The 23835-nt window shown below is 41.1% G+C and overlaps 1 protein-coding gene across 4 annotated transcripts in view; it reads left to right on the top strand.

Annotated features, from left to right (window-relative positions):
- The first annotated feature begins 252 nt into the window (after positions 1-252).
- Positions 253-23835, top strand: part of PTPN11 (protein tyrosine phosphatase non-receptor type 11) — an 80208-nt gene continuing 56625 nt past the window's right edge. For 3 of the 4 annotated variants that reach the window (XM_082640160.1, XM_082640163.1, XM_082640162.1), the window contains exons 1-2: positions 253-472; positions 20018-20140. In XM_082640160.1, the coding sequence (XP_082496286.1) occupies positions 459-472; positions 20018-20140 (137 nt within the window). In that variant the 5' untranslated portion in view covers positions 253-458. The remainder of the gene's footprint in view (positions 473-20017; positions 20141-23835) is intronic. The other variant, XM_082640161.1, reaches the window with a different exon arrangement.

The raw sequence follows: 23835 nt of genomic DNA, 5'->3' as shown, positions 1-23835 counted from the left end.
GAAATTGACACGGTGGGAGCGGATGCGATCAATTCACGCGAGTGCGTGCAACTTGAGCGCACAGTGCACCGCCTGACGCCAAAATCTAAAAGAGGATGAGAGGGTGCTTTGGAAACAGCGCGGAGAAGGCTCCAGTGAGCCACCGAACTGCCATCACCAGCCACTGCTCAGTCCACGGCGGCATGGAAGCAGGAAGTAGCGGCGGGCGTCGCGTGGGGGTGACGTCACAGTGGCGCCGGTAGCGAAGGGCGGGGGAGGAGGAGGAGCGAACCGGGCTTGGGGGGCGGCTGCACAGTCTCTGGGATCCCCAGGCCTGGAGGGGGGTCTGCGCGCGGCCGGCTGGCTCTGCCCCCCGTCCGGTCCGGAGCGGGCCTCCCTTGGGCCAGCCCGATGTGACCGGGCCCAGCGGAGCCTGAGCTAGGAGCGGGTCCGTCGCGGAGCCGGAGGGCGGGAGGAACATGACATCGCGGAGGTGAGGAGCCCCGAGGGCCCGGCGCGGGCCTCGGCCCGGCCCCCGCCGCTTTCGTTCAGCCCCGCCCGGGAGGGGGCGGCCCGGCTGGGCTTCGGACTCCCGCCCGGGGTCGCGGGGGCAGGCTCTGTCCCAACCCCCTAGCCCTCCCGGGCCCGGGGGTCCGACCCCACCGCGCCCCCACCCCTCGGGTCCCCATTCATTTCCTGCCTCCCCGAGTTCCGGCTCCCGCAGCCCTGGGGATGCCCGTCTGGACGGGGCAGGTAGAACCGCCCGGGGAACCGCGGACGCCAGCGGCCCGGCTCGGCGCCGCATTCCTGACCCATTGCCTCATGAGAATTGCCTCATGGTGATTCCGAAATAACCCCGCTCACTTGGGGAGGCTCCTCGGCCTGGGACGCGGGAGGGGAGAGTAGGGGCCAGTTGCGCGGGGCCAGGCCCCCGACGGTCGAGCCACTCTGGGACCCTCTGCTTCTTGCGCGCATTGGGGGGCTTTACTCAGGATCCCTGACCCCTTTATATGCCTCTTTGCATCTCCTTTCCCCCCCCACCCCTCACGTGCCAGAAATGGAAAAACTGACTGTATCTGCAGCTATTAGAAGTATTTCCTTCCTCTGCGATCTTCGCTTTGGGAGATGGGAGGGAAGGGAGCTGTATGTCTAGTTATTTAATCCTTCACAACCTTAAAAGTCAGGTAACATTAATCACCCCCGTTTTACGGATGTGGAAACTGAGGCTCAGAAGAAACACGCTAGTAAATGATAGGATTTGAACCTAAGAGTCAGAAGGAAGGTTAGTGAATTAATGAGATCCTTTAAAAGCTCAGGGTAGTCATACTACTAATAGCTAACATTTATTTAGCTCTTACTGTATGCCAAACAAGTTTAATCCTTGCTGTAACTCTATGAGGTAGGTATTGTTATCCCCGTTCTAAAGATGAGTAAAGTGAGTTTCAAAAGTTAGGCAACCTGGGCTTCCCTGGTGACACAGTGGTTAAGAATCCACCTGCCAATGCAGGGGACAGGGGTTTGGGGCTCGAGCTCTGGTCGGGGAAGATCCCACATGACCCGGAGCAACTAAGCCCTTGCGCCACAACTACTGAGCTTGTGCTCTAGAGCCCGCGAGCCACAACTGCTGAGCCCGTGAGCCACAACTACTGAAGCCCGCACGCCTAGAGCCCGTGCTTTGCAACAAGAGAAGCCCACGTACCACAGCAAAGAGTAGTCCCCGGTCCCTGCAACTAGAGAAAGACCGTGCGCAGCAACGAAGACCCAATGCAGCCAAAAATAAATTAAATAAATAAATTAAAAAAAAGAAGTTAGGCAACTTGCCTAAGGTCACTCAATCAATAAATGATGGAGCCAGAACCCTCTTGTTAATTACCAGGTTACTATTATTTTATAAGTATTGCCAATAATTTGTAAGCCTTAATTTTGTTGTTAAACAGTAGTGTGATCTACTGTTTTCAGATAATGATCCTGCTATTTTGTATTTCCACTCTTTATATACAATTCATATATAAGACCCATTGTTTAGACTTCATTGTCCTGTTATGGTCACTGTCTTAGACATTTGAGAAACTGTTTCAAGCTGTTGGAGTTATTTGAATGAGAGACTTTTCAAAATATTAGGAATGTCTTCTCAGAAATATCTGCACATTATTCATTCATGGAATGAAAAGAGAGAGAAAGAAGAAAACTGAAAACTTAGGAAGTGAGTGATTTGGACAGGTCTGTTGGCAAGTGCTTACAGATCTGGGTAATATATAATTGCATTTCAGCAGAACAGTGTATAGCCTCAAATGTTCTAATTCCTTAGGGAGCTTTTAAATAAAACAGTTGTCTATTTAATCTGTCAAATAGTCATTGAGCCTTTTGTTCCTTGTGTCTGCTCTTCCAGACAAGTAAGGATCTGCTTCTTTTAGGAGACAAAGACTGGGGGCTGGGAGTGGGGTAGGGGCTGGGTAGTAATAGACCCTACATTGTCCAGCTTGTTAGTTTAGAAGCCAGGAAGTGTGGGTATAGCCAAAGCAGCAAGTGGTAAAGATGACAGCTTGAAACGGAGTAATTCCTCCTCTCCTTCAGCCCTCCCTTACCTATTATGGAAAAGAAATGTGTGCTACCTAAAAAGCAGATTATGAATGTAACACACATAATTGGGGATTATTTATTATTATTTTTCAGATCATAGGTCTATTTTATTATTTTAACCCAGCTTTATTGAGGTATAAGTGACATGCAACAAATTGCTTATATTTAAGTGTACAATTTGATAAGTTTTGACACGTGTATACACTTGTGAAACCATCACCACAATCAAGATAATGAACATATCCATCACTCCTTTTGATGGCTCCTCGTGCCCTTTATAATCCCTTCCTTGTTGCCAGGCAAACACTCTTCTGCTTTCTGTTACTATACATTAGTTTGCATTTCCTAGAATTTTATGTAATTGGACTTTTATGTGTGGCTTCTTATGCTCAGCAAAATTATGTTGAAATTCATCCATGTTGTAGTGTGTGTCATATAGTTCCTTACTTTTTATTGATTAGTAATATTCCATTTTATGGATGTACCACCGTTTATTTATCCATCCACCTGTTGATGGATGTTTGGGTTGTTTCAGAGTTTGGCTTCACAAATAAAGCTGCTCTGAATGTTCATGTACAAGTGTTTGTATGGATGTATACTTTCACCCCTCTTTGGTAAATACCTATCAGTGGTATGGTTGGATCACATAGCAGATGTATATTTAACTTTTTCAGCAATTGCCAAACTTTTTCAAAGTGGTTATACCATTTACATTCCCACTGACAGTGTATTAGAGTTCGGTTCCTCCACATCCTGGCCACCACTTGGAATGGTCTGTTTTTAAATTTTAGCCATTTAAAGGGTGTGTCATTGTATCTCATTGTAGTTTTTTTCCCCATATCAGCACTTTTTAATTTTTTAATTTTACTTATTTAGTATTTTAATGGAGGTACAATTGACATAGAACATTAGTTTCAGGTGTACAGCATAATGATTTGATATTTATTCATTGTAGTTTTAATTTGTATCTTCCCTGGTGACTAATAATGTTGATCATCTTTTCATGTGCTTATTTGCCATCAGTATATCTTCTTTGGTGACACGTCTATTTGATTAAATACTTTCCCTTTTAAAATTTACTTGTTAAAAAAAATAAAATTTACTTGTTTGTTTTCTTATTGAAATTTGAGAGTTTCTTATTGATACAAGTCTTTGATCAGAATTGCAAATATTTTCTTTTAGTCTGTGGCTTGTCTTTTCATTTTTTAAAGTGTCTTAAACAGAGGTTTTTGGGCTTCCCTGGTGGCGCAGTGGTTAAGCGTCCGCCTACCGATGCAGGGAACACGAGTTCGTGCCCCGGTCTGGGAAGATCCCACATGCTGCGGAGCGACCGGGCCCGTGAGCCATGGCCGCTGAGCCTGCGCATCCGGAGCCTGTGCTCCGCAATGGGAGAGGCCACAACAGTGAGAGGCCCGCATACCGAAAAAAACAAAAAAAAAACAGAGGTTTTTAATTTTGCTGAAGTCCACTTTATCAGTTAAAAAAAAAAGGATCATGCTTGTGGTGTCATTCCTAAGAAATTTTTGCTTGACCCAAAATGTCTCAAATGTTTTCTCTGTTTTCTACAAGTTTTATAGTTTTAGGTTTATGATCCACTTTGAGTTAACTTTTGTGTGTGGTATGAGGTGTGGCTGTATCTTCTCTATTTTGCATATGGGTGTCCATTTGTTCTAGCACCATTTGTTGAAAAGACTGTCCGTCTTTATTGAACTTGTACCTTTGTTGAAAATCAGTTGTCCATTTATATGTGGGCCTATTTCTAGACTCTCTTCTGTTCCATTGATCTATTTGTCTTTCCTTATGCCAATACCACATGATCTTGATCATTGTAGCTTTATAACAAGTCTTGAAATTAGATAGTGTTAGTCTTTGAACTGTGTTCTTTTTCAAATGATTTTTAACCTCAGAATTAATTAATTCAACAAGTAGTTATTGAACCAGGCAGGATGAAGCAGTAGAATAGACAAAGATCGTTGTTCTTATGGCTGAGAGAGAAAGTGGACAAACACATGAATAAATGAGACTATTTCAGGTAGTAATAATTGCTGGGAGGGAAAAAAATAAACCGACTGTGGAGAACGTGGTTAGTTTTGATAATGGGTTTAGGAAAAGTCTCTGAGGAGGTGATCATATGAGCTGACTCTTGAATGACTAATATTCTGAATTTTGTTTTGTTTAATTATCAAAGTAATTCTTTTTGGTTCATGGGTTTAGGGTTTAGAGTTTGTATGCATTTAATAATTACAATGTCATATATTCAGTATGCTGATACATCTCAACATCACAGGTAAGGAAAGGAAGGTATGAGCAATTATATAATTCTCCTTCCCACCCAGGTAATATAGCAATGCTGTGCTGAGTTTAGATTTTGAGATTGCTTGGCTGCCCTACTCTGCCTTGTTTAGCTGACAAAACTGGCTGTATTCTTCAGCATCTGGTGCATCTTTTGCATTTGCTTTTGTTCCTCTGGAAGGTAGTGTCTGAGGGCTTGAACTGAGAGGGCCAGGAAATTTAGCTTGTTCTTAGACTCTAGGCTTTTGATTTATCTGATGCAGGTCAGGTACATTTGTCCCAGGCTCTCCTTAGTGGCCCTGTTTGTTTCTATCCTGTGGGAGTAAATAAACTTGCCTTACTGAAAAATAACAGTTCTGTGTCTTTCCAGTTGAAACTGGGTTGTCTTTATTAATGTCTTGCCCCGATGTAAGCTTGGGTTTTTGTCCAGAGCTGCTCAAATGCAGGGGCCACTGCTAAGATCACTTACCCTTCTTGCAAGTGGTCAGTGTGGCGAATGTTAGAGAGTCGCACCAGAGCTAGAAAAGCAGAGCCACCCCTTGTTTGTAATTGTTACTAGTGGGTCTTGGTGTACTTGGTTAGGCGGCTATGGAACAATAGAAGATACTGTGCTTATTCCTCTTTCCCTTTGGGAAACACAGACAGCACTTCCCCTCCAATGCTTTACCGTTTTAAGGAAGGGAAGGCAAATACTGATGTTTGGCAGGTTCTGTGGCAGTTGTGGCCTGCAACCAATGGTTTGAGACCCTCCCCGAAATGGATTCAAACACCCTAAAATGCAGCCCAGTTCATTACTGAGTTTTGGAGGGTTGTGTGCATTTAGCAAGCTTGTATAGGCTGTGATCCTTGGCAGCACTGAAATATGAAAGATACGATTCATGTTCACAAGGAGCATTGAATTTAGAGAGGGATCCGACTTGTAGGCCAGCATCAAATGAGTTTGATGAACATAGTACCAAACTGAAACTGAAACTTGTCAGTATAGAGCATACTGTTTAGAATACGTACATACTTGTATACTGATGTACACATTCATGCACACTGTATATATGTCTGTCTATATGCACATACATATACACACACGCAATCTGTTTATTTTAAAAATAGTAGACTAGGGCTTCCCTGGTGGCGCAGTGGTTGAGAGTCCGCCTGCCGATGCAGGGGACACGGGTTCATGGTCCGGTCCGGGAGGATCCGACATGCCGCGGAGCGGCTGGGCCTGTGAGCCATGGCCGCTGAGCCTGCGCGTCTGGAGCCTGTGCTCCGCAACGGGAGAGGCCACAGCAGTGAGAGGCCCGCGTACCGCAAAAAAAAAAAAAAAAAAGTAGACTATAGATCCAAGTCTGTGTCATTCCATTGACCCACTGTAATGAAACACTGACCCATTCATTCAAGAACTTGGGATTTAACTTATTTATCGTGGGATTACTAAGTGCGGGGGGCACTGTGCTAGGCATTGGGTGTTCCAGGTTTTAAGGAAACAGCAAGTGCGAGAGTGCTGAGGTAGGGAGTTCTTGGAGTGCTTGAAGGACAGAAGGGAGCACGTGGAGGAGCTGAGACTGCGGCTGTAGGTGGGAACTAGACCACACAGGGATTTTAAGGTCCTCACTGTCACGTGGACCATGGAGAGGAGTTTGGGTTGTATTTTAAGAACAATGCAAAACTATAGAAGGATGTGATCAGGGGAGTGGCGTGAGCTGATCTATTTAAAAATATCCCTCTAGCTGCTGTGAAGGGAGGATTGTAGGAGGCTGGAGTGGACCCAGGGAGAGCAGACAAGAGAGAGAGAGGCTTTGAACAGGGTAGAAGCCATTTGTGGAAAGACTTTTGGAGGCAGTTTCCATTTATTGTCTTGTCATCAGAGCAGAGATGCTGACCAGTGAAACTCTATGAAAAGGTAATGATTTATAAAGACATAGCTACCCACTACCATTAGAAAGCTAGCTGCCTTAACTTTTTTTCTAGCCTCTGTTACCTAGAATGCTTGTCCCTATCGACTGCCCCTCCCTTGTGACTCATCCTTTTCCCATAGAAAATTAAAATTTAATTGGAAAAGAGGAATATTCTTGTAATCTGCAGAAAGTACCAAACTCTAAACTTTCTCCCCAAGGACAAAGATAATGATTTTTCTGGAGCAGCAGGTAAGAAAGCTATACCCAGTATCACTTTATATTTAGGCAAGAAACTGAAATAATACTTCGGATCCCTAGTTTAAATTCCCTTCTTAGCATAGCAGCCTTGAGAATAAGTTCCTGAAATTATTGGCCTGCTTGACTGTTTGCCCACATCACTGGGGGAAGGGGACATAGATGAAATATTCAGCATCATTGTATTTTCTTTTTGGTTCATCAGCATTTTTTTTTTTTTAAACTCACTTGACATAAATAAGGTCCTGGCGTCAGTGAGCTAAGCCTTTGCAGAATCTGTCTTCACTAATGAAGGACTGAGATTTCTGGTAGGATTTCTGGGCAAATAGTTTGGGTTTGTAAACTCTCTTGGAGGCAGGGATTCTGCCTTTCCTTTCTTCAGGCCCACTCAGCACAGGGCTGATTTGTTTTAGACGTTGATTTGAGGCTCTTTTTCACAAGTGTTGGTGTTGTGTGTTTGTGTGTTTTCAAGCTCTTTCTGTGAGATGGGTTGTACCGACCTGGACCATGTTATGACCTGAGAGTCTTAATAAATAATAGACAGTGCCAGAGGATGACCGATTAGAAGGGATTGTCAAGCTCTGGCAGGTTTGCAGGAGTTAGAATGTGCAAGAGCAGAATGCTCTTCCCCCGCTTCCCTGTGTGACTTTTTCGCTATGCCCTTCCTCTCTCTTTTCTCCTCCCTGGTTTTTCTTCATTCCCCGAAGTTAATTCAGGCAGCAGTCGTTCACCAAGTGCCCACTGTATACATGAGGAAGACTGAAAATTTATCTGTTTTTTCTCATCCTGTATGGACCCACCTTGTTGACAGACCCAAATGTAGATATACTAATTTGCCCTTTTCCCCTCCTTTTAGGTAATACAGATACATTTACATTACTTTTTGGGGAGACTAACCTCTGCTATTTGAATTCACACTAGGTGGGAGATGGGGACAGGGTTTCGAGATGTACAGCCTCAGTACCTAATATTACCAGTGTAATAATCCTTGAGGCCAGCTCTATAATATCATATTAGTCCTATTAACTCCACTATTCTTCCTTACCGTCTCTCACTAAGATCTCAGGGGTTGAATGAACTCTAACTGCTCTGTGTTAGTGATAAGCATGTTGCAAATTACAAACCTGCCAGTAATTGCACTACAAATATTAAACATGTAATTGGGAAAGACTTTTTTGGTAAATACAAAGGCTTTTTGAAAAAAATAGCCAAGGAAGGAGAGTTTACAGTATATCAAAACTCAAGTGGGTGGGTTATGGAATAGAACTTTCCATTTCTAATTGTATACTGTTTGAGATAATGTAGGGACAGCTCCTGAGCTGTGAAGTTCAGTTTTTGAAAAGGCACTGTAACATAAATGATTCATATCTCAAAATGGTCTGTGTGAAACTAACATAATTATGCGGGAGAAGAATCTATCTGCATATCTTCCACCAATAATAATAATGATAACAACAGTGATAACAAATGTTTATTAAGCCCATACTCTGTCTAGCCTTTGTGCTAAATGCTGGTTACTAAGTTTCCCCTGTAAACATCACTCTCCTGTGTTCACTCTTTTGTGTGTGTGTGTGTCTGTATGTTCACTCTTAATAACATGATAGGTATAATTAGAAGTTGGAAATGAAATAATAATGGTTTATTTAATAAAGGGCTAAAGAGACCACCTGCCTTATCTCCTCTGCCAATCTACTTGATGGGTGCTGGTTGTAGTTACCTAGCATCACCTTCAGCAGTGGAAGTCACTTTTATAATGTCCCTCAGCATCAGCAGGATACTCTACATAAGTTTTTTTTTTGTAAAATATACAAAGGTGAGAACACATGGTTGTGAATGAAGACCATCTACAGTCAGAGTTCTGCTTTAGAAAGTTTTAGAAATAAATAGCAGAGTGTGATGGTTAAACGTTTGACTTCTGGAGTCTACTTTGCACACTGGCACATGGCAAACAGTAAATGTAGCTACAATTTTTTTTTTTTTTTTGCTGTACGCGGGCCTCTCACTGCTGTGGCCTCTCCCGTTGCGGAGCACAGGCTCCGGACACACAGGCTCCGCGGCCATGGCTCGCGGGCCCAGCCGCTCCGCGGCATGTGGGATCTTCCGGGATCGGGGCACGAACCCGTGTCCCCTGCATCGGCAGGCGGACTCTCAACCACTGCGCCACCAGGGAAGCCCCTGTAGCTACAATTTTAACCAGCCATAATATATAATGGCCAGTAAATTATTTTTTTCCTTGCTATCAGAGCTAGTTGATAATTGAGGGGAAAAAAAGTGTATGTAATAATATAAGCATGGAGAAGTCTTTTCTATTTTATAATTTATAAATTTTTATTAAATATAAAATATTATTAGTAGCAAATAATAATTCTGTCTTCTCTTTGTCTCCATACTCTTTCTTCCCTCTTTTTTTTTTTTTTTTTTTTTTTTTTTTTTGTTACGCGGGCCTCTCACTGTTGTGGCCTCTCCCGTTGCGGAGCACAGTCTCCGGACGTGCAAGCTCAGCGGCCATGGCTCACAGGCCTAGCCACTCCACGGCATGTGGGATCTTACCAGACCAGGGCACGAACCCACGTCCCCTGCATTGGCAGGTGGACTTTCAACGACTGCGCCACCAGGGAAGCCCTCTGTACTCTTTCTTTTTTTTTTTTTTTTGCGGTATGCGGGCCTCTCACTGTTGTGGCCTCTCCCGTTGCGGAGCGCAGGCTCCCGACACGCAGGCTCAGCGGCCTATGGCTCACGGGCCCAGCCGCTCTGCGGCATGTGGGATCTTCCCGGACCAGGGCACGAACCCGTGTCCCCTGCATCGGCAGGCGGACTCTCAACCACTGTGCCACCAGGGAAGCCCTGTACTCTTTCTTGATGGAAATTCTCATCTCTGTCTTATTTACTTTCTTCTCCCAGTCATCCCCCCCTTTTCAGTACCTATTGCAGGGTCCTGTTAAAATCTGTGCCTTTATTGTGTTTTATTCTGACCTAAAACTAAATACCTAGTTCCACACGTGAAACTCCTTGTAGTTTTTTTCTGTGCTAAGCATTTTATATGTATTAATTTATTTCCATTTCACAACAGTGCTGTGGGTTAAGTTTTTCTAAACATAGCAAGAAACCCAGAAGCCATAAAGGAAAAAGCTGATAAATTTAACCATGCCAAGATGAATTTCTTTGGGGAAAAAAAATAACCACAAGCAAGTAGAAAGGGAAAAAAGCTAAGACAAGTATTGTCACATGTATAATAAAGGATCATTTTCTGGTTCTATCAAGAAGAGCCCCTTTAAATCAGTAAGAAAAAAAATCCAATAGAAAATGAACAATGACAAGCTGACAACTCACAGAAAACGAAAAAAAAAAGTGGTCGGAAAACATGAAAAAGTGCTAGTCTCACATAGAAATGCAAACTAGAATGGTACCATTTTCCATGACTTAGATTAAAAAGTTTGGTAATATACGTAGTATTGGCAAAACTGGGAGAAAACGGGCTTTCACACTTAATTCATGGGAGTCAAAACTGGTACCTTCTTTTGAGTGTGGTTTGGCAAATTTGTGAGAGTGAAAAAAAAAACAACTCTTGTCAAAGCAGTTTTATTTCTAAAATTTTAATTTACAGATATACTTGTAAAAGTGTATAAAGATGATTATAAAGGGTGTGATATGCTGCATTATTTGTAATGACAAAAATCTATGAATAATATAAATGTCCTCTAATAGGGATTAAATTATGGATGGTACATTCTTATAATGGATTAGTGTATAGCCATTAAAAAGAGTGCTCGGGGACTTCCCTGGTGGTGAAGTGGTTAAGAATCCGCCTGCCAATGCAAGGGACACGGGTTCGAGCCCTGGTCCGGGAAGATCCCACATGCCACAGAGCAACTAAGCCTGTGTGCCACAACGACTGAGCCTGCTCTCTAGAGCCTGCGAGCCACAACTACTGAGCCTGCGTGCTGCAGCTACTGAAGCCCATGTGTCTGGAGCCCGTGTTCCGCAACAAGAGAAGCCCCCACAATGAGAAGCCCGCGCACCGCAACAAAGAGTAGCCCCCGCCGGACGCAACCAGTGAAAACCTGCGCGCAGCAACAACGACCCAACACAGCCAAAAATAAATAAATTAATTTAAAAAAAAAAAAAGAAGAATGCTCCCACGGAAAGATCTTTGCGTCGTAGTAAGTGAAAAAATTGGGGTGTAGATCAGGATTGCATTTGTGTATGTGTGTGTTCCACACAGGCTGGCATAGAGAGAGTAGTGTGTTTGCACACATGCACACGTAGGTAAGTATATGTATGTGTATGCACGAGACATTTCTCAAAGATTAGGAAACTGCTAACTGTAGTGACTTCTGACAGTGCAAGGGAAGCTTGGGCTTTTTCTCGGAATTTCGTACCTATCTGTACTGTTTTAGTAAATGAATTTTAAAAGGTTTTAGAAAGTTTATGTTTGTGTTCTCAACAAGATTCTAAAGGACATTGAGTCTATAAAAAATTAGAGCTGCCTGAAATAGTTGGCTGAGATAAGGAAAGATGAAACGGGAATGAAAAGCAGGAAGATAAACAAACAAAAAGATCTTGCTAGAAGCAGTAAAGAGTGCCCTTGAGGCAGCCCTCCCAGTGGTGAGGTTGAGGACAAACCTGAGAAATTCTTCTAGAATCTATTTTTAAAAAGAAAGAGGAGATAACAGTGGTGACAGTAAGGAAACAAATCCCCCATAGGTGGTGGCGGCCCAGGCTGGATGACCGGTATTTAAAAATGAAGCGACCTCTGAGCCCGCAGTATTTCATTTAATGAAGACCAATAATGGAGGAAGATGCTGGGAGAGAGCTGTAGAGGGGAGACAGAATGGTTTTTCCCTTTGTTCACTTCATTAACCTGATCATAGTAGGTTTAAGGACTTTTTTTTTTTTTAATACTGCAGTATAACCATCATTATAATTTTAAAATAATTAGAATCTTATTAGAATTAGGAGCAAGGTGTCTGCCTTCCGTATCACTGAAGTAGCTGTCTTTATGTGGTATAGGTATCCGTGTTATATTTGCTTCATGAAAGGAAGTGGTACGTTTTCCTTTCCTTTTGACTCTCTGGAATAATTTATCGAGCAGTGGGATGGTCTGGTCTTTGAAAGTTTGATAGAATTCCATTTTGAAACCATCTGGGTTTGGTGCTTTTCTGTGGGGTAGTTTTAAAATTGCTTTCTCTATTTTTATATAGAAATTGGTTTGCCTAAGTTTTCTCTCTAATGGACTCAGTTTTGACAGTCTTTATTTCCCTAGATAATTATTCACTTCATCTAGGTTTTATAATTTATTTGCACAGCAGTCTGCAAAGCAGTTTCTTTAAAAATTTTTTTTTCTTCTGTTTCAATGCTTATTTCCCCCTTGTCATTTCTTTTGTGTATTTGTGATTTTTTGTTTTTGTTTTTGTACTCCTGAATAAGTTAACTAGTGGTTTGTCTATTTTGTTAATTTTAAAAAGCAGGATTTTTATTAATTAGATCTACTACTTTTTGTTTTCTTTTTCTTTGATTTTTGCTTATTTATTTATTTATTTATTTATTAGCTGCGTTGGATCTTCGTTGCTATGCACGGGCTTTCTCTAGTTCTGGCGAACGGGGGCTGCTCTTCGTTGTGGTGCGCGGGCTTCTCATTGCAGTGGATTTTCTTGTTGCGGAGCACGGGCCCTAGGTGTGCGGGCTTCAGTAGTTGTGGCTCACGGGCTCTGGAGTGCAGCCTCAGTAGTTGTGGTGCATGGGCTTAGTTGCTCCTCAGCATGTGAGATCTTCCGGACCAGGGCTCGAACCCATGTTCCCTGCATTGGCAGGCAGATTCTTAACCACCACACCACCCGGAAGGTCCCCTGCTTTTATCTTTATAAAATAGTTTTCCTTCCTTGTGCTATCCTTTGTCCTTTTTCTAGGGTTTTTTGTTTGTTTGTTTGTTTTTTGTTTTTTTGAACTGGGACTTTATTTTTATTCTTTTATATTTTTTATTAATGTTAGTTGTTTGTGTAGTGAATTTTCTACTGATAACTCCATTAGCTGTATCCCATAGGTGCTGATATATAGTGTTTTCATGGCCATTATTTCTTTTTTTAATAGAATCCATGATAAACTTTATTTATTTATTTATTTATTTATTTTTGCCTGCTTTGGGTCTTCGTTGCTGTGTGCAGACTTTCTCTAGTTGTGGCGCACGGGCTTAGCTGCTCCGCGGCATGTGGGATCTTCCTGGACTAGGGATCAAACCCCTGTCCCCTGCATTGGCAGGCGGATTCTTAACCACTGTGCCACCAGGGAAGTCCCGCCATTATTTCTTACAAATTGTGTAATTTCAGCTTGTATTTCCCCTTTTACCTAAGAGTTGTTTAATGGAAGGTTTTAAAATTTCCAGGTAGAAGGGCCTTTCTGTTTTTTGCTTTTGTTAGTGAAGTTCAGGTTTATTGCATTGTGATATTGTTCTGTGTAATAGTTCTACTTATAGGGGTTACTGTTTTCCTTGTGACTGTATATATCTGATCAATTTTTATGGAAATGCTCTGGGCGCTTGAGAAAAATGTGTAATTATTATCAGGGTGTGGAGTACAATATATGCACATAAGATCTACCCTATTTATGTTATTTAGATTTTCTATCTCTTTACCTGTTTTTTTAGTCTATTTTATCTTGTATTGAGTGTGGTGTATGAGTCTCCTATTATTGGTGTGTTTCCGTCTGCATTTCCTTGCATCTCCTGTAGTTTTTGCTTCACAAAGGTGATTTCTGTGTTATTTGATACATAAATATTCATAGGTTTGTTGATTTCTTTTAATAGACAGCAAACTCATCCACATTTATTGTTATGACTGATAGGTTTGGTATCAACTCTATCGTAACATTTTTTAAAATAAATTTATTTATTTATTTATTTATTTTTGGCTGCACTGGGTCTTCATTGCTGTGCATGGGCTTTTCTCTAGTTGTGGAGAGTGGGGGCTATTTTTTGTTGCAGTGTGTGGGCTTCTCATTGTGGTGGCTTCTCTTGTTGTGGAGCACGGGCTCTAGGCGCACAGGCTTCAGTAGTTGTGGCTTGCAGGCTTACTTGCTCTGTGGCATGTGGAATCTTCCCGGACCAGGACTTGAACCCATGTCCCCTGCATTGGCAGGTGGATTCTTAACCACTGCACCACCGGGGAAGTCCTCTATCTTAATGTTTTATACTTACAGTTGACCCTTGAACAATGCAAGTTTGAACTGCATGGGTCCACTTATGCACGGATTTTTTTCAATAAATACATAGTACAGTATGATACGATCTGCCGTTGGTTGAAACCATGCAGTTGGAAGCAGAACTGTGGATATAGAGGGCTGACTATAAAGTTATATATGAATTTTCAGTTGCGCAAGGATCGGTGCCTCTAAAGCCCATGTTGTTCGTGTGTCAACTGTAGTGTTTCCTTGCATTGTTTCTCACGAGATGTGTGTGTGTATGTACATGTGTGTGTATATATATATAATATATATATTATATATATATAATTTTTTTCTAAGATGTATATTTAAAATTTTGTTGTTGAAAACAGTTTTTTGAGAGGGTATTTAGGAAGGTTTGTATTTTTTTTAATCTAGTACTTACACCTTTTTGAATGTCCTTAGTCCTCTGTTTTGTTATTTAACTTTTATTATCAGACTTACCAGATTTTTTTCATTACCCTTAAACACCCATCTATTGCCTATTGCCTGTACAACAATGAGGTTTTTTCTGTTTTCCTTTTCCCATTTTCTAGTTGTAGTAGTCCTACTGTGTGTCACAGTATATAACTGTTGTACATTAGTTTTCTACTCTCATTCCCATCTTTGTTTTAGTCTTACATGACATTTATAGATTATTAAATGCTCACCATCAGTTATTTTGTCAATGTTGCTTGTTACCGTTTGGTTAGATAAAGTTTATCCTCTAGTAGATTCATCAGGAAAGACTGATAAGTACAGCATTCCCTTAGTTGTTGTATGTTGAAACTTGTTTTGTCTGTAGCTCTGATAGTTGAAGGATAACAGCTGGATATAAAATTCTTGGTTTACCCTTTTCTTTCATTGAGTTTTTAAAAAATGCTTGTTCATTTATCAACTTGCTTTATATGTTGGCTTTGAAAAGTCAGGTGCTAATCTAATTTGTTATAGTAAGCTATTTGTTTTTTGTGGAGGCTTTGAAGATTTTTTTTCCATTTGTCTTTTTTTTTATTTTTTTATTTTTTTGCTGTATGCGGGCCTCTCACTGTTGTGGCCTCTCCCGTTGCGGAACACAGGCTCCGAACGCGCATGCTCAGCGACCATGGCGCAGGCTCAGCGGCCATGGCTCACGGGCTCAGCCGCTCTGCGGCATGTGGGATCTTCCCGGACCGGGGCACGAACCCGTGTCCCCTGCATCGGCAGGCGGACTCTCAACCACTGCGCCACCAGGGAAGCCCCTCCATTTGTCTTTAAAGCGTAATAGTTTCATTAGAACAAGTGTCAGAGCGATTATTCTGGGCTTATTTTCCCAAGTACCTGATGGACCCTTCCAATGTATAGATTCACATCTTATTTTATTTGTTTTCTCAATTTAGGTTTAAATATTAGTTCTGTTCCATTGCGTTTCCCCCCTCCCCTTCCCCCAATTATATGTATGTTGTTTCTTCTTCGCTTGTCTTTCATATTAACCATTTTCTTTGTGATCTCTTTTATTTCTTTTTTTTTTTTTTTTTGCGGCACGTGGACCTCTCACCATTGTGGCCTCTCCCGTTGCGGAGCACAGGCTCCGGACGCGCAGGCTCAGCGGCCATGGCTCACGGGCCCAGCCGCTCCACGGCATGTGGGATCCTCCCGGACTCGGGCACGTACCCGTGTCCCCTGCATCGGCAGGCAGACTCTCAACCACTGCTCCACCAGAGAAGCCCCTCTTTTATTTCTTTCTTCATCATATTTTATTCTCTTCATTGTTTTCCTACCTTTCTTTAATGCCACTTACTAGATTTTCATTTGAACTTATTCTCCTTTGGGCGCCTAGTAATTTAGTTTTCATTTCTGAGATGATTTTCTTTTCCTTTTTCTTTCTGAGTTTGATCAACTCCCTCTTCATTTTTTCCTACTTTTTGTCCATTTCTGTTTTTAACTTTTAAATTTCTTATTCAGAGTGTTCATATCCCTAAATCTTGTTTGAGTATATTTAATTCAGATTGGAGTGTTGTCTTATAGTTTTCTTCTGCATCATGGGTGTTTGTCTGGGATAATTTTCAAAAGCTGACTGATGTGTGACTCTTCTTTTTTGTAGTAACTTTATATAGACTTATTCACTTTTTTCCTATTTATTCTGTGGCTCTTAAATATTTTAAAGGTTCCTAATTCAATGGCATTTTCTTCTGTCAGTATAGAAAAGTCCAGGTTTTTTTTTATTTTTAGTGGATTTGTGTATGTATTTGTGTTTGTGGTAGGGGAGAGATTATTTGTCCTCTGGGTTTTTTGTTTGTTTTTTTGTTTGCAGGTAAATAAGTTTCCCCTTTCTACTTCCTTTCCTTTTTGTCACCTAATTGCCAAATGGATCCTGTCTCTTTTTTGCCTTTTTCTTCCCCAGAGACCATGCATTTCTAACACTACACCTTAAATCATTCCCCTTTCCTATAAATAGGGCTCTGATCTACAGGAAAACTTTTTCAGTATTTTCACACTTAGGGTGGACTTTCTCTTTCTGGAGGTGGTTTTACAGCAATTTTAGGCCTGCCACTAGCTCCCCTGTTCTCTCTGACATGCAGTTTTTCTAAGAATGCCCTTGGCTTGGCACAGAGGGTTGCAGTAAGAAGATGAGAGATCACTACTGAGATTTGGCATGTCTTCTTTTGTTTACTTACAGGTAATTTGGAAGTTTGGGCATTCTCTGTCTTCTACTTTTGTTGAGGGCATGGTTAGGTTATTGTGTGGTTTTACTTGTTCTTTTTTAAAAATTCCATATTTTAAAAAAATTTCCCCTTAGTTTTTAAATTTTTTAATTAATTAATTTATTTATTTATTCTGGCCACACTGTGTGGCATGGGGATTGAACCCACGCCCCCTGCATTGGAAGCGTAGAGTCTTAACCACTGGACTGCCAGGGAAGTCCCCTGTATTGTTTTTTTTTTTTTTTTTTTTTTTTATTTTTTTTTAAATTTTTTAAAAATTTATTTATTTATGGCTGTGTTGGCTCTTCGTTTCTGCATGAGGGCTTTCTCCAGTTGCAGAAAGTGGGGGCCACTCCTCATCACGGTGTGCGGGCTTCTCACTATTGTGGCCTCTCCTGTTGCAGAGCACAGGCTCCAGACGCGCAGGCTCAGTAATTGTGGCTCACAGGGCTAGTTGCTCTGCGGCACGTGGGATCTTCCCAGACCAGGGCTCGAACCCGTGTCCCCTGCATTGGCAGGCAGACTCTCAACCACTGCGCCACCAGGGAAGCCCCCCGTATTGTTTTTGAAGGATATGTGGGAAGATGTGAATTTAGGCAGTCATCATTGTCCTTGGCTACCCTGAAGTCCAGGCACTGTTATAGACACTTTATAAATATTAACTCACTTTATCCTCTCAACACCCTATGACACAGTGCTGTTGCTATTCCCATTTTATAGATGAGTTAAAACAGTTTAAATAACTAGCCTGGGGTCACACAGAGCTGGAATCTGAACCAAAGTAGTCTGGTTCCAGAGTCCGTGCTCCTACCCATAAAGCTTTGCCACCACATGCCAGCGATTCTCAGCTTTTTTACTTCTGGGGTCTCTTCTTTTTTTTTTTTTTTAAACCATAAACCCAATATTCTAAAGAGAATTGTTTCCTAACCTGTATTTCATCATATAATAATTAGTTTTCGGGCCTCCCTGGTGGCGCAGTGGTTGAGAGTCCGCCTGCCGATGCAGGGGATACGGGTTCGTGCCCCGGTCTGGGAGGATCCCACATGCCGCGGAGCGGCTGGGCCCGTGAGCCATGGCCGCTGAGCCTGCGCGTCCGGAGCCTGTGCTCCGCAACGGGAGAGGCCACAGCGGTGAGAGGCCCGCATACCGCAAAAAGAAAAAAAAAAAAAAAAAAAAAAAAATTAGTTTTCCCTTTTTTTTGTAGAAGAAAACATATATGCCACTCAGCTTCAGACTACCACACCAAGTAACATAATTGTTTTGTAGCCAAAAGCAAGAGAGATTTGACATTTTAACTAGCTTATACAGGTAGACAAATTGAAGATTAACATAAGATTTTCACTATACTTTTTGAAAAGTTAAAAGTAACTGGAAGCCTTCTGTTATTGCTCTTTGATTCCCTAGGACTGTGGGGACTCAGGTGGGAACCATAGATTAAAGAAGCTGTGGACAAGATTTAAAAAAAAAAAAAAAGATAGTTTAGTAATCATACTGTATGCAAAAGTATTGGATGCTGGAATGATAGGTATCTTATAAATTGAGGTTGAGTTTTCCCTGGGCAAAATAATGCCTCGATCTTCTGACAAGCTCTCGGAGGGAGTAAAAAGCAAACTAATATTTTTTTCCTTTTGATCTGAACCCTGTGATTTTTCTCTAGGATAATCAGAATGATGTTTAGATTTTCCCCAAAATGCTAGTAAAATGCTATAGGAAAAATTAAAAAGAAAATACATTTCAGTTAATGTAAACAACAGGAATGTTGATAGACTATGTCTAGATTCTTGCCTTTTCTGATTACTTCTTGTCAGAACAATCTTATAGTTATTGTCATGATTGTCAGTAATATCTAACCATTAGTGCTTAATATGTACCAGACACTCAGATGATTAAGCATCTCATATTTAACATGTACCAGGGCTTCCTTCCCTGGTGGCACAGTAGTTAAGAATCCGCCTGCCAATGCAGGAGACATAGGTTTGAGCCCTGGTGCAGGAAGATCCCACATGCCACGGAGCAACTAACCCCGTGCGCCACAACTACTGAGCCCGCACACCTAGAGCCCGTGCTCCGCAACAAGAGAAGCCACCGCAATGAGAAGCCCGCACACCACGACGAAGAGTAGCCCCCACTTACCGCAGCTAGAGAAAGCCCGCACGTAGCAACAAGACCCAATGCAGCCAAAAATAAATAATAAATAATAAATAAATAAATAAATAAATAAATAAAGATGTAACACATACCAAATCTAACACTTGATTTTTCCTCTCCCCACCCTTTTTCCACATCTCGTACACGGTACCGCCAACCTTCCACTTGCCCAGACATGATGCCTAGGAGTAGTTCTTACTCCTTTCTTTCTTTCCCATCTCATATGTAATAAGTTAGGAAATCCTGTTGGCTACCCTTAAAATATTCCCAGTTGTACCGTTTATCACTACTCCTTCCGCCACCTTGGTCCTTGGTATCGTCATCTCTTGCCTGGATTGTCACAATAGCTTATTTAACTGATCTATGTGCTTCTACCCTTGCACGATAGCTTGAAGATGATTTAAAAATATAAGTCAGATCTCGTGGCTCCTCTGCCTAAAACCCTCTAGTCCTTTCACATTTCACAAAAAATAAAAGCTGAAGTTTTTACAGTGTCCTCCGAGGCCCTGCATCATCAGGGTTTTCTCTGGCCTCATCTACCACTCTCCCTTGCATGTTTTGCTCCAAGCATACTGGCCTCTTGAGTGCTTGAGCATGTCAAGTACGGTCTGCCCCCGTGCCCTTGATCTTGTTCCTCCCTCTGCCTGATATGTTCCTTTCCTATATGGCGGCATGTTGCTGCCCTCATTTCTTCCGGGTCTGATCAAATGTTACCTTATTGCTAAGGCCCTCCCCACCACCCTATATAAATAGCATCCACCTCAGCCCCAATCCCACTGACCATGCCCCCAGCCCCATCTACTGTGCTAGCAGGATCCCAGGCTCCTACCATGGGGAAGACAAGGAGGAGGCAGTGACCAAAGAGAGGAAGGGAAAGGGGTTGGGTTGGTGTTTTTATTTGCTACTCTACTAATAAGCATTTTAGCTGTGACGGTGTGGGAAGTAGTGCTGACAGAGTCCTTTGTTTTTCATTGGTCTATTTCTCTCTCTCTCAAGATGGTTTCACCCAAATATCACTGGCGTGGAGGCAGAAAACCTACTGTTGACAAGAGGAGTTGATGGCAGTTTTTTGGCAAGGCCCAGTAAAAGTAACCCTGGAGACTTTACACTTTCTGTTAGGTAAGTTGGAAGAAAAAGAGAGAATCCTGAGAGTGTTTTCCAGGGGGGAAATGTTAGGACCACATTTGGACAACTTGCGACCCTCATTTAGAGTCTGAAGGTCTGAAGGTCTGCCTGCTGCCCTGTGGGTGAGGCCTTGCCACTGCCCTGGCCCACAGATCAGGTATGATTCAGGCCTGCTGTGGGGTTCAGGACGTGGCCTCCTGAGAGTGAGAGGCTTGGGGAGTCAGCAGAAGGGGCCTGAAGGTGGGCTTTTCTCTCTTGAAAGACCACTGAGGATGAGCTGGAGCATAACATAACAAGTTCTTAAAGCCTGGGTCGATCCTGGTTCAATCCAAAACAAGGCTCAATCCTTGTTCCCTGCATTTTTCCTTTCCCATCTGTTGATTACTGAATGGGAAAAATACTTTCTAAGAGTTTCTTCAAACAGCCTCACAGATGTAGAAAACAAGCTTATGGTTACCAAAGGGGAAAGTGGGGTGGGGGAATAAATTAGGAGTTTGGGATGAACAGATACACACTACTATATATAAAATAGATAAACAACAAAGGCTTACTGTATAGCACAGGGAACTATACTCAATATTCTGTAATAGAAATATTAGGAAAGAGGGAAAAGAATCTGAAAAAGTATATAACTGAATCACTTTGCTGTACACCTGAAACTAACACAACATTGTAAATCAATTATACTTTAATTTAAAAAGAAAAAAGAAAGAAAGAAGAAGAGTTTCTTCAGATCACTTTTCTTTTTCAAGAAATAAAACATCACTGAGGAAGTTGTGGTCCCGTTTGTTCCCCTGCCCAGTCCCATTCCCCTCCCTCTTTCCTCAGAGGAAACCACCATCAAGAGGTTGGTATATCTCCTTCCTGAACATGTTTTTATACTTGTACTGCATTTGTACTATGTGTGAATGATATGAGGTTGGTTTGTGTGTTTTTAGAATTCATATCCATGGCTTTATAATGTATGTATTCTGAGACTACCTTTAAATTTTTTTTGAGTTCTGTGCTGATACATTTAGATCTAATTATTAACTTTAATGGCTATATAATATCCGAAGGTGTGCATATACCACAGTTTATCCCATCCCCTATTGTTGGACACTGAGTTGTTTTTAGTTTGTTTAAAATTGTTTTGAACAGTATTGGCAACATCTGTTACATGTCTCTTTGAACACATGTGGGAGAGTTTTTCTAGAAATTGACTTTCTCTTATATACTCATTCTCCTTGCTCTAGCTCATTCCAGGAGCCAGAACTGAACTGCTCTATGAATTTGCTTTTATTATTATTATTTTTAAATAAAGAAGTAAGGAAAACATGTTCTGAGGACCCCTTCGGGATTTGGGAAGTCCCTTTTTGGTATCGATTAGTTTCTCAAGGAGCTCACATTGTTGGCTTTTACTTCCCTTTTGCTACAAGGAGAGGGCAGAAGCCTTCATGAATTTTCCCAGGCTTATCCTAGCACAGACTTCTAACCTACAGTTGAGTGACATTTGACCTGTAAGAGTTTGGATGGAGATTATATAATAATAACAATGATGTTGAGGAGGAGGATGATAGCAGACGTTATTGAGGGCTTGACATATTCCAGGCCATCTTGCTAAGCACTCGCCACATATCATTTTATTTAATCTCTCCAACAACCTATGAATAAATACCACTATTATCTTCATCTTAGGGGTGAGTAAGCTGAAGCACAGAGGTTAATTTACAAAGCTGGTTTCATAGCTAGTAAGTGGCAGAGCCGGGACTACAGAACTGTTGAGGTTCTTTTTTTTTTTCTTTTTCCTCAACTTTTTATCTTGAGACATTTCAGACCTATAGGAAAGTCAAAAGATGAGTACAGTGAATACCCACATTCCCTTTACCTGTTAACATTTTGCCATGTTTGCTCTTTTGCTCTGAGTGTGTGTGTGTATGTGTATACTCTCCCCTCCCCCAACCTTCTGAACATAAGTTGCAGATGTCAGGATGCTTATTTTTACCTCTTGAGTACTTCAGTGTGCATGTCCTATGAACAAGGACATCCTGTATAACTACAATATCATTATTATATATGAGAAATTTTAAGTGATTCCATAATGTTATCTAACACACAGTCCATATTCAAATTTCTCTCGTCATTTCAATAGTGGATTTTGAAGCCATCCCTTTATTTCACATCAGGAAGCACATAATATCTGTTTGCCCCATCTTCTGGAGTGTCATTGCTTCTAGGCCCTTATAGTAGACAGAGCTGGGAAATAAATACTTATATATTTAAAACCAAAATTTAAATATATCCGTATCAATAAATATATAAATATATATCAGACAAGTCTGATAGCTCTAGTTCAGCCCAGTTTCCTTACCTTTTCCCATTCCGTATTTGTGTTTCCCTTCTGTAGAGAGAACCGTGTTTCACAGCAGCATCAATGTATGACCTCATTTGCCCAATTTTCTAATACAAAGATAGTTTCAGAATTACTATACCATTATCATTTCTAATTACAAACCCCTTAAGTAAAGTTCATGATTTCTCTGGAGTGTTTCTGTTCACAGCATATATCCCACTACGGGTGTATATCTGTACTGTGTTCAAAAGCTACGGGAATTAATTTTCTGTGTAGTTACAAACTTACTGCAAAGTTAGAGTCATTTCTTTCTTTCTGTATTCAGTTTTTTGGTTTTGTACTCATTTTTTTGATCCTTGTTGATTTTATTTTTTGAATATGTGAAACACAAGATTTAAAAGTCAAACTGTATAAAAAGGTATATTCTGACAAATTTTATTCTTATCCCTACCCCGTGTACCTTATTTCCATCCCTGTAGGTAACCAGTTTTATTAATTTATGGTTTATCTTTCTGTGTTTCTTTTCACACATGAAGTGGAATACTAAATTATTTCTTTGTAGTTTACTTTTTTCACTTACAGAAATCTTTTAGTGATCTTTCTCATTTTTTAAATTAACTGCATAGCATGTAACTTTATACAATTTCCTAAAAATGGGAATTTAGTTATTTCCAATATATTACAATGATAAATAATACTGCATCTAATATGATAACATTTTGCATATGTTTTGTGCTTTTGGAAATGTATCTTCAGAGGTGAATTCCCGGGAGTGAGACGACTGGGGCAGAGAGTCAATATATATTAGTATAGGTTTTCCAAATTCCCCTCCACAGTGATTGTACCATTTTGCATTCTCACCAACAGTGTCTGAGGGTCCCTGTTTTTCCACAGCTTCCAGTTGAGTGTTGTCAAGCTTTTCACTTTCGTCAACCTGATAGGTGAGAAATGGTATCTCAGTGAATTTTAATTTCTCTTATGATTGAAGCTGAACATATTTTAATAAGGTTAAAGGTCATCTGTATATCTTTTTGGTGAACTGTCTTAGAACCAGTGCTTTTAACAACTCTTAAACTGCCAAGTTTCACTTTATATATGTTTTCTTATGTATATGATGTATATTATAGACACTGAGATGCATGTGTGTGTGTGTGTGTGTGCATGCATAAATGACAAGTTTATTGTTCTAGTTTTCTACAGGTGATCTAATCTTTTTGTTATGTGTCCATGCTGAAAATTTGATGATTAGGTTGCCTTAGTTAGTCAAGAAAGGTCCCCTTTTTTTAATTTTGAGGGAAAAAAATACAGAAAAATACAAAAAATTATGTCCAAGTACCCATATTGTATTTATTGCCAG

This window comes from Mesoplodon mirus (assembly GCF_964341445.2).
Source record: "Mesoplodon mirus genome assembly, chromosome: 13".
In the NCBI taxonomy this organism is placed as follows: Eukaryota; Metazoa; Chordata; class Mammalia; order Artiodactyla; family Ziphiidae; genus Mesoplodon; species Mesoplodon mirus.
This window is presented reverse-complemented; position numbering and strand designations above follow the sequence as displayed.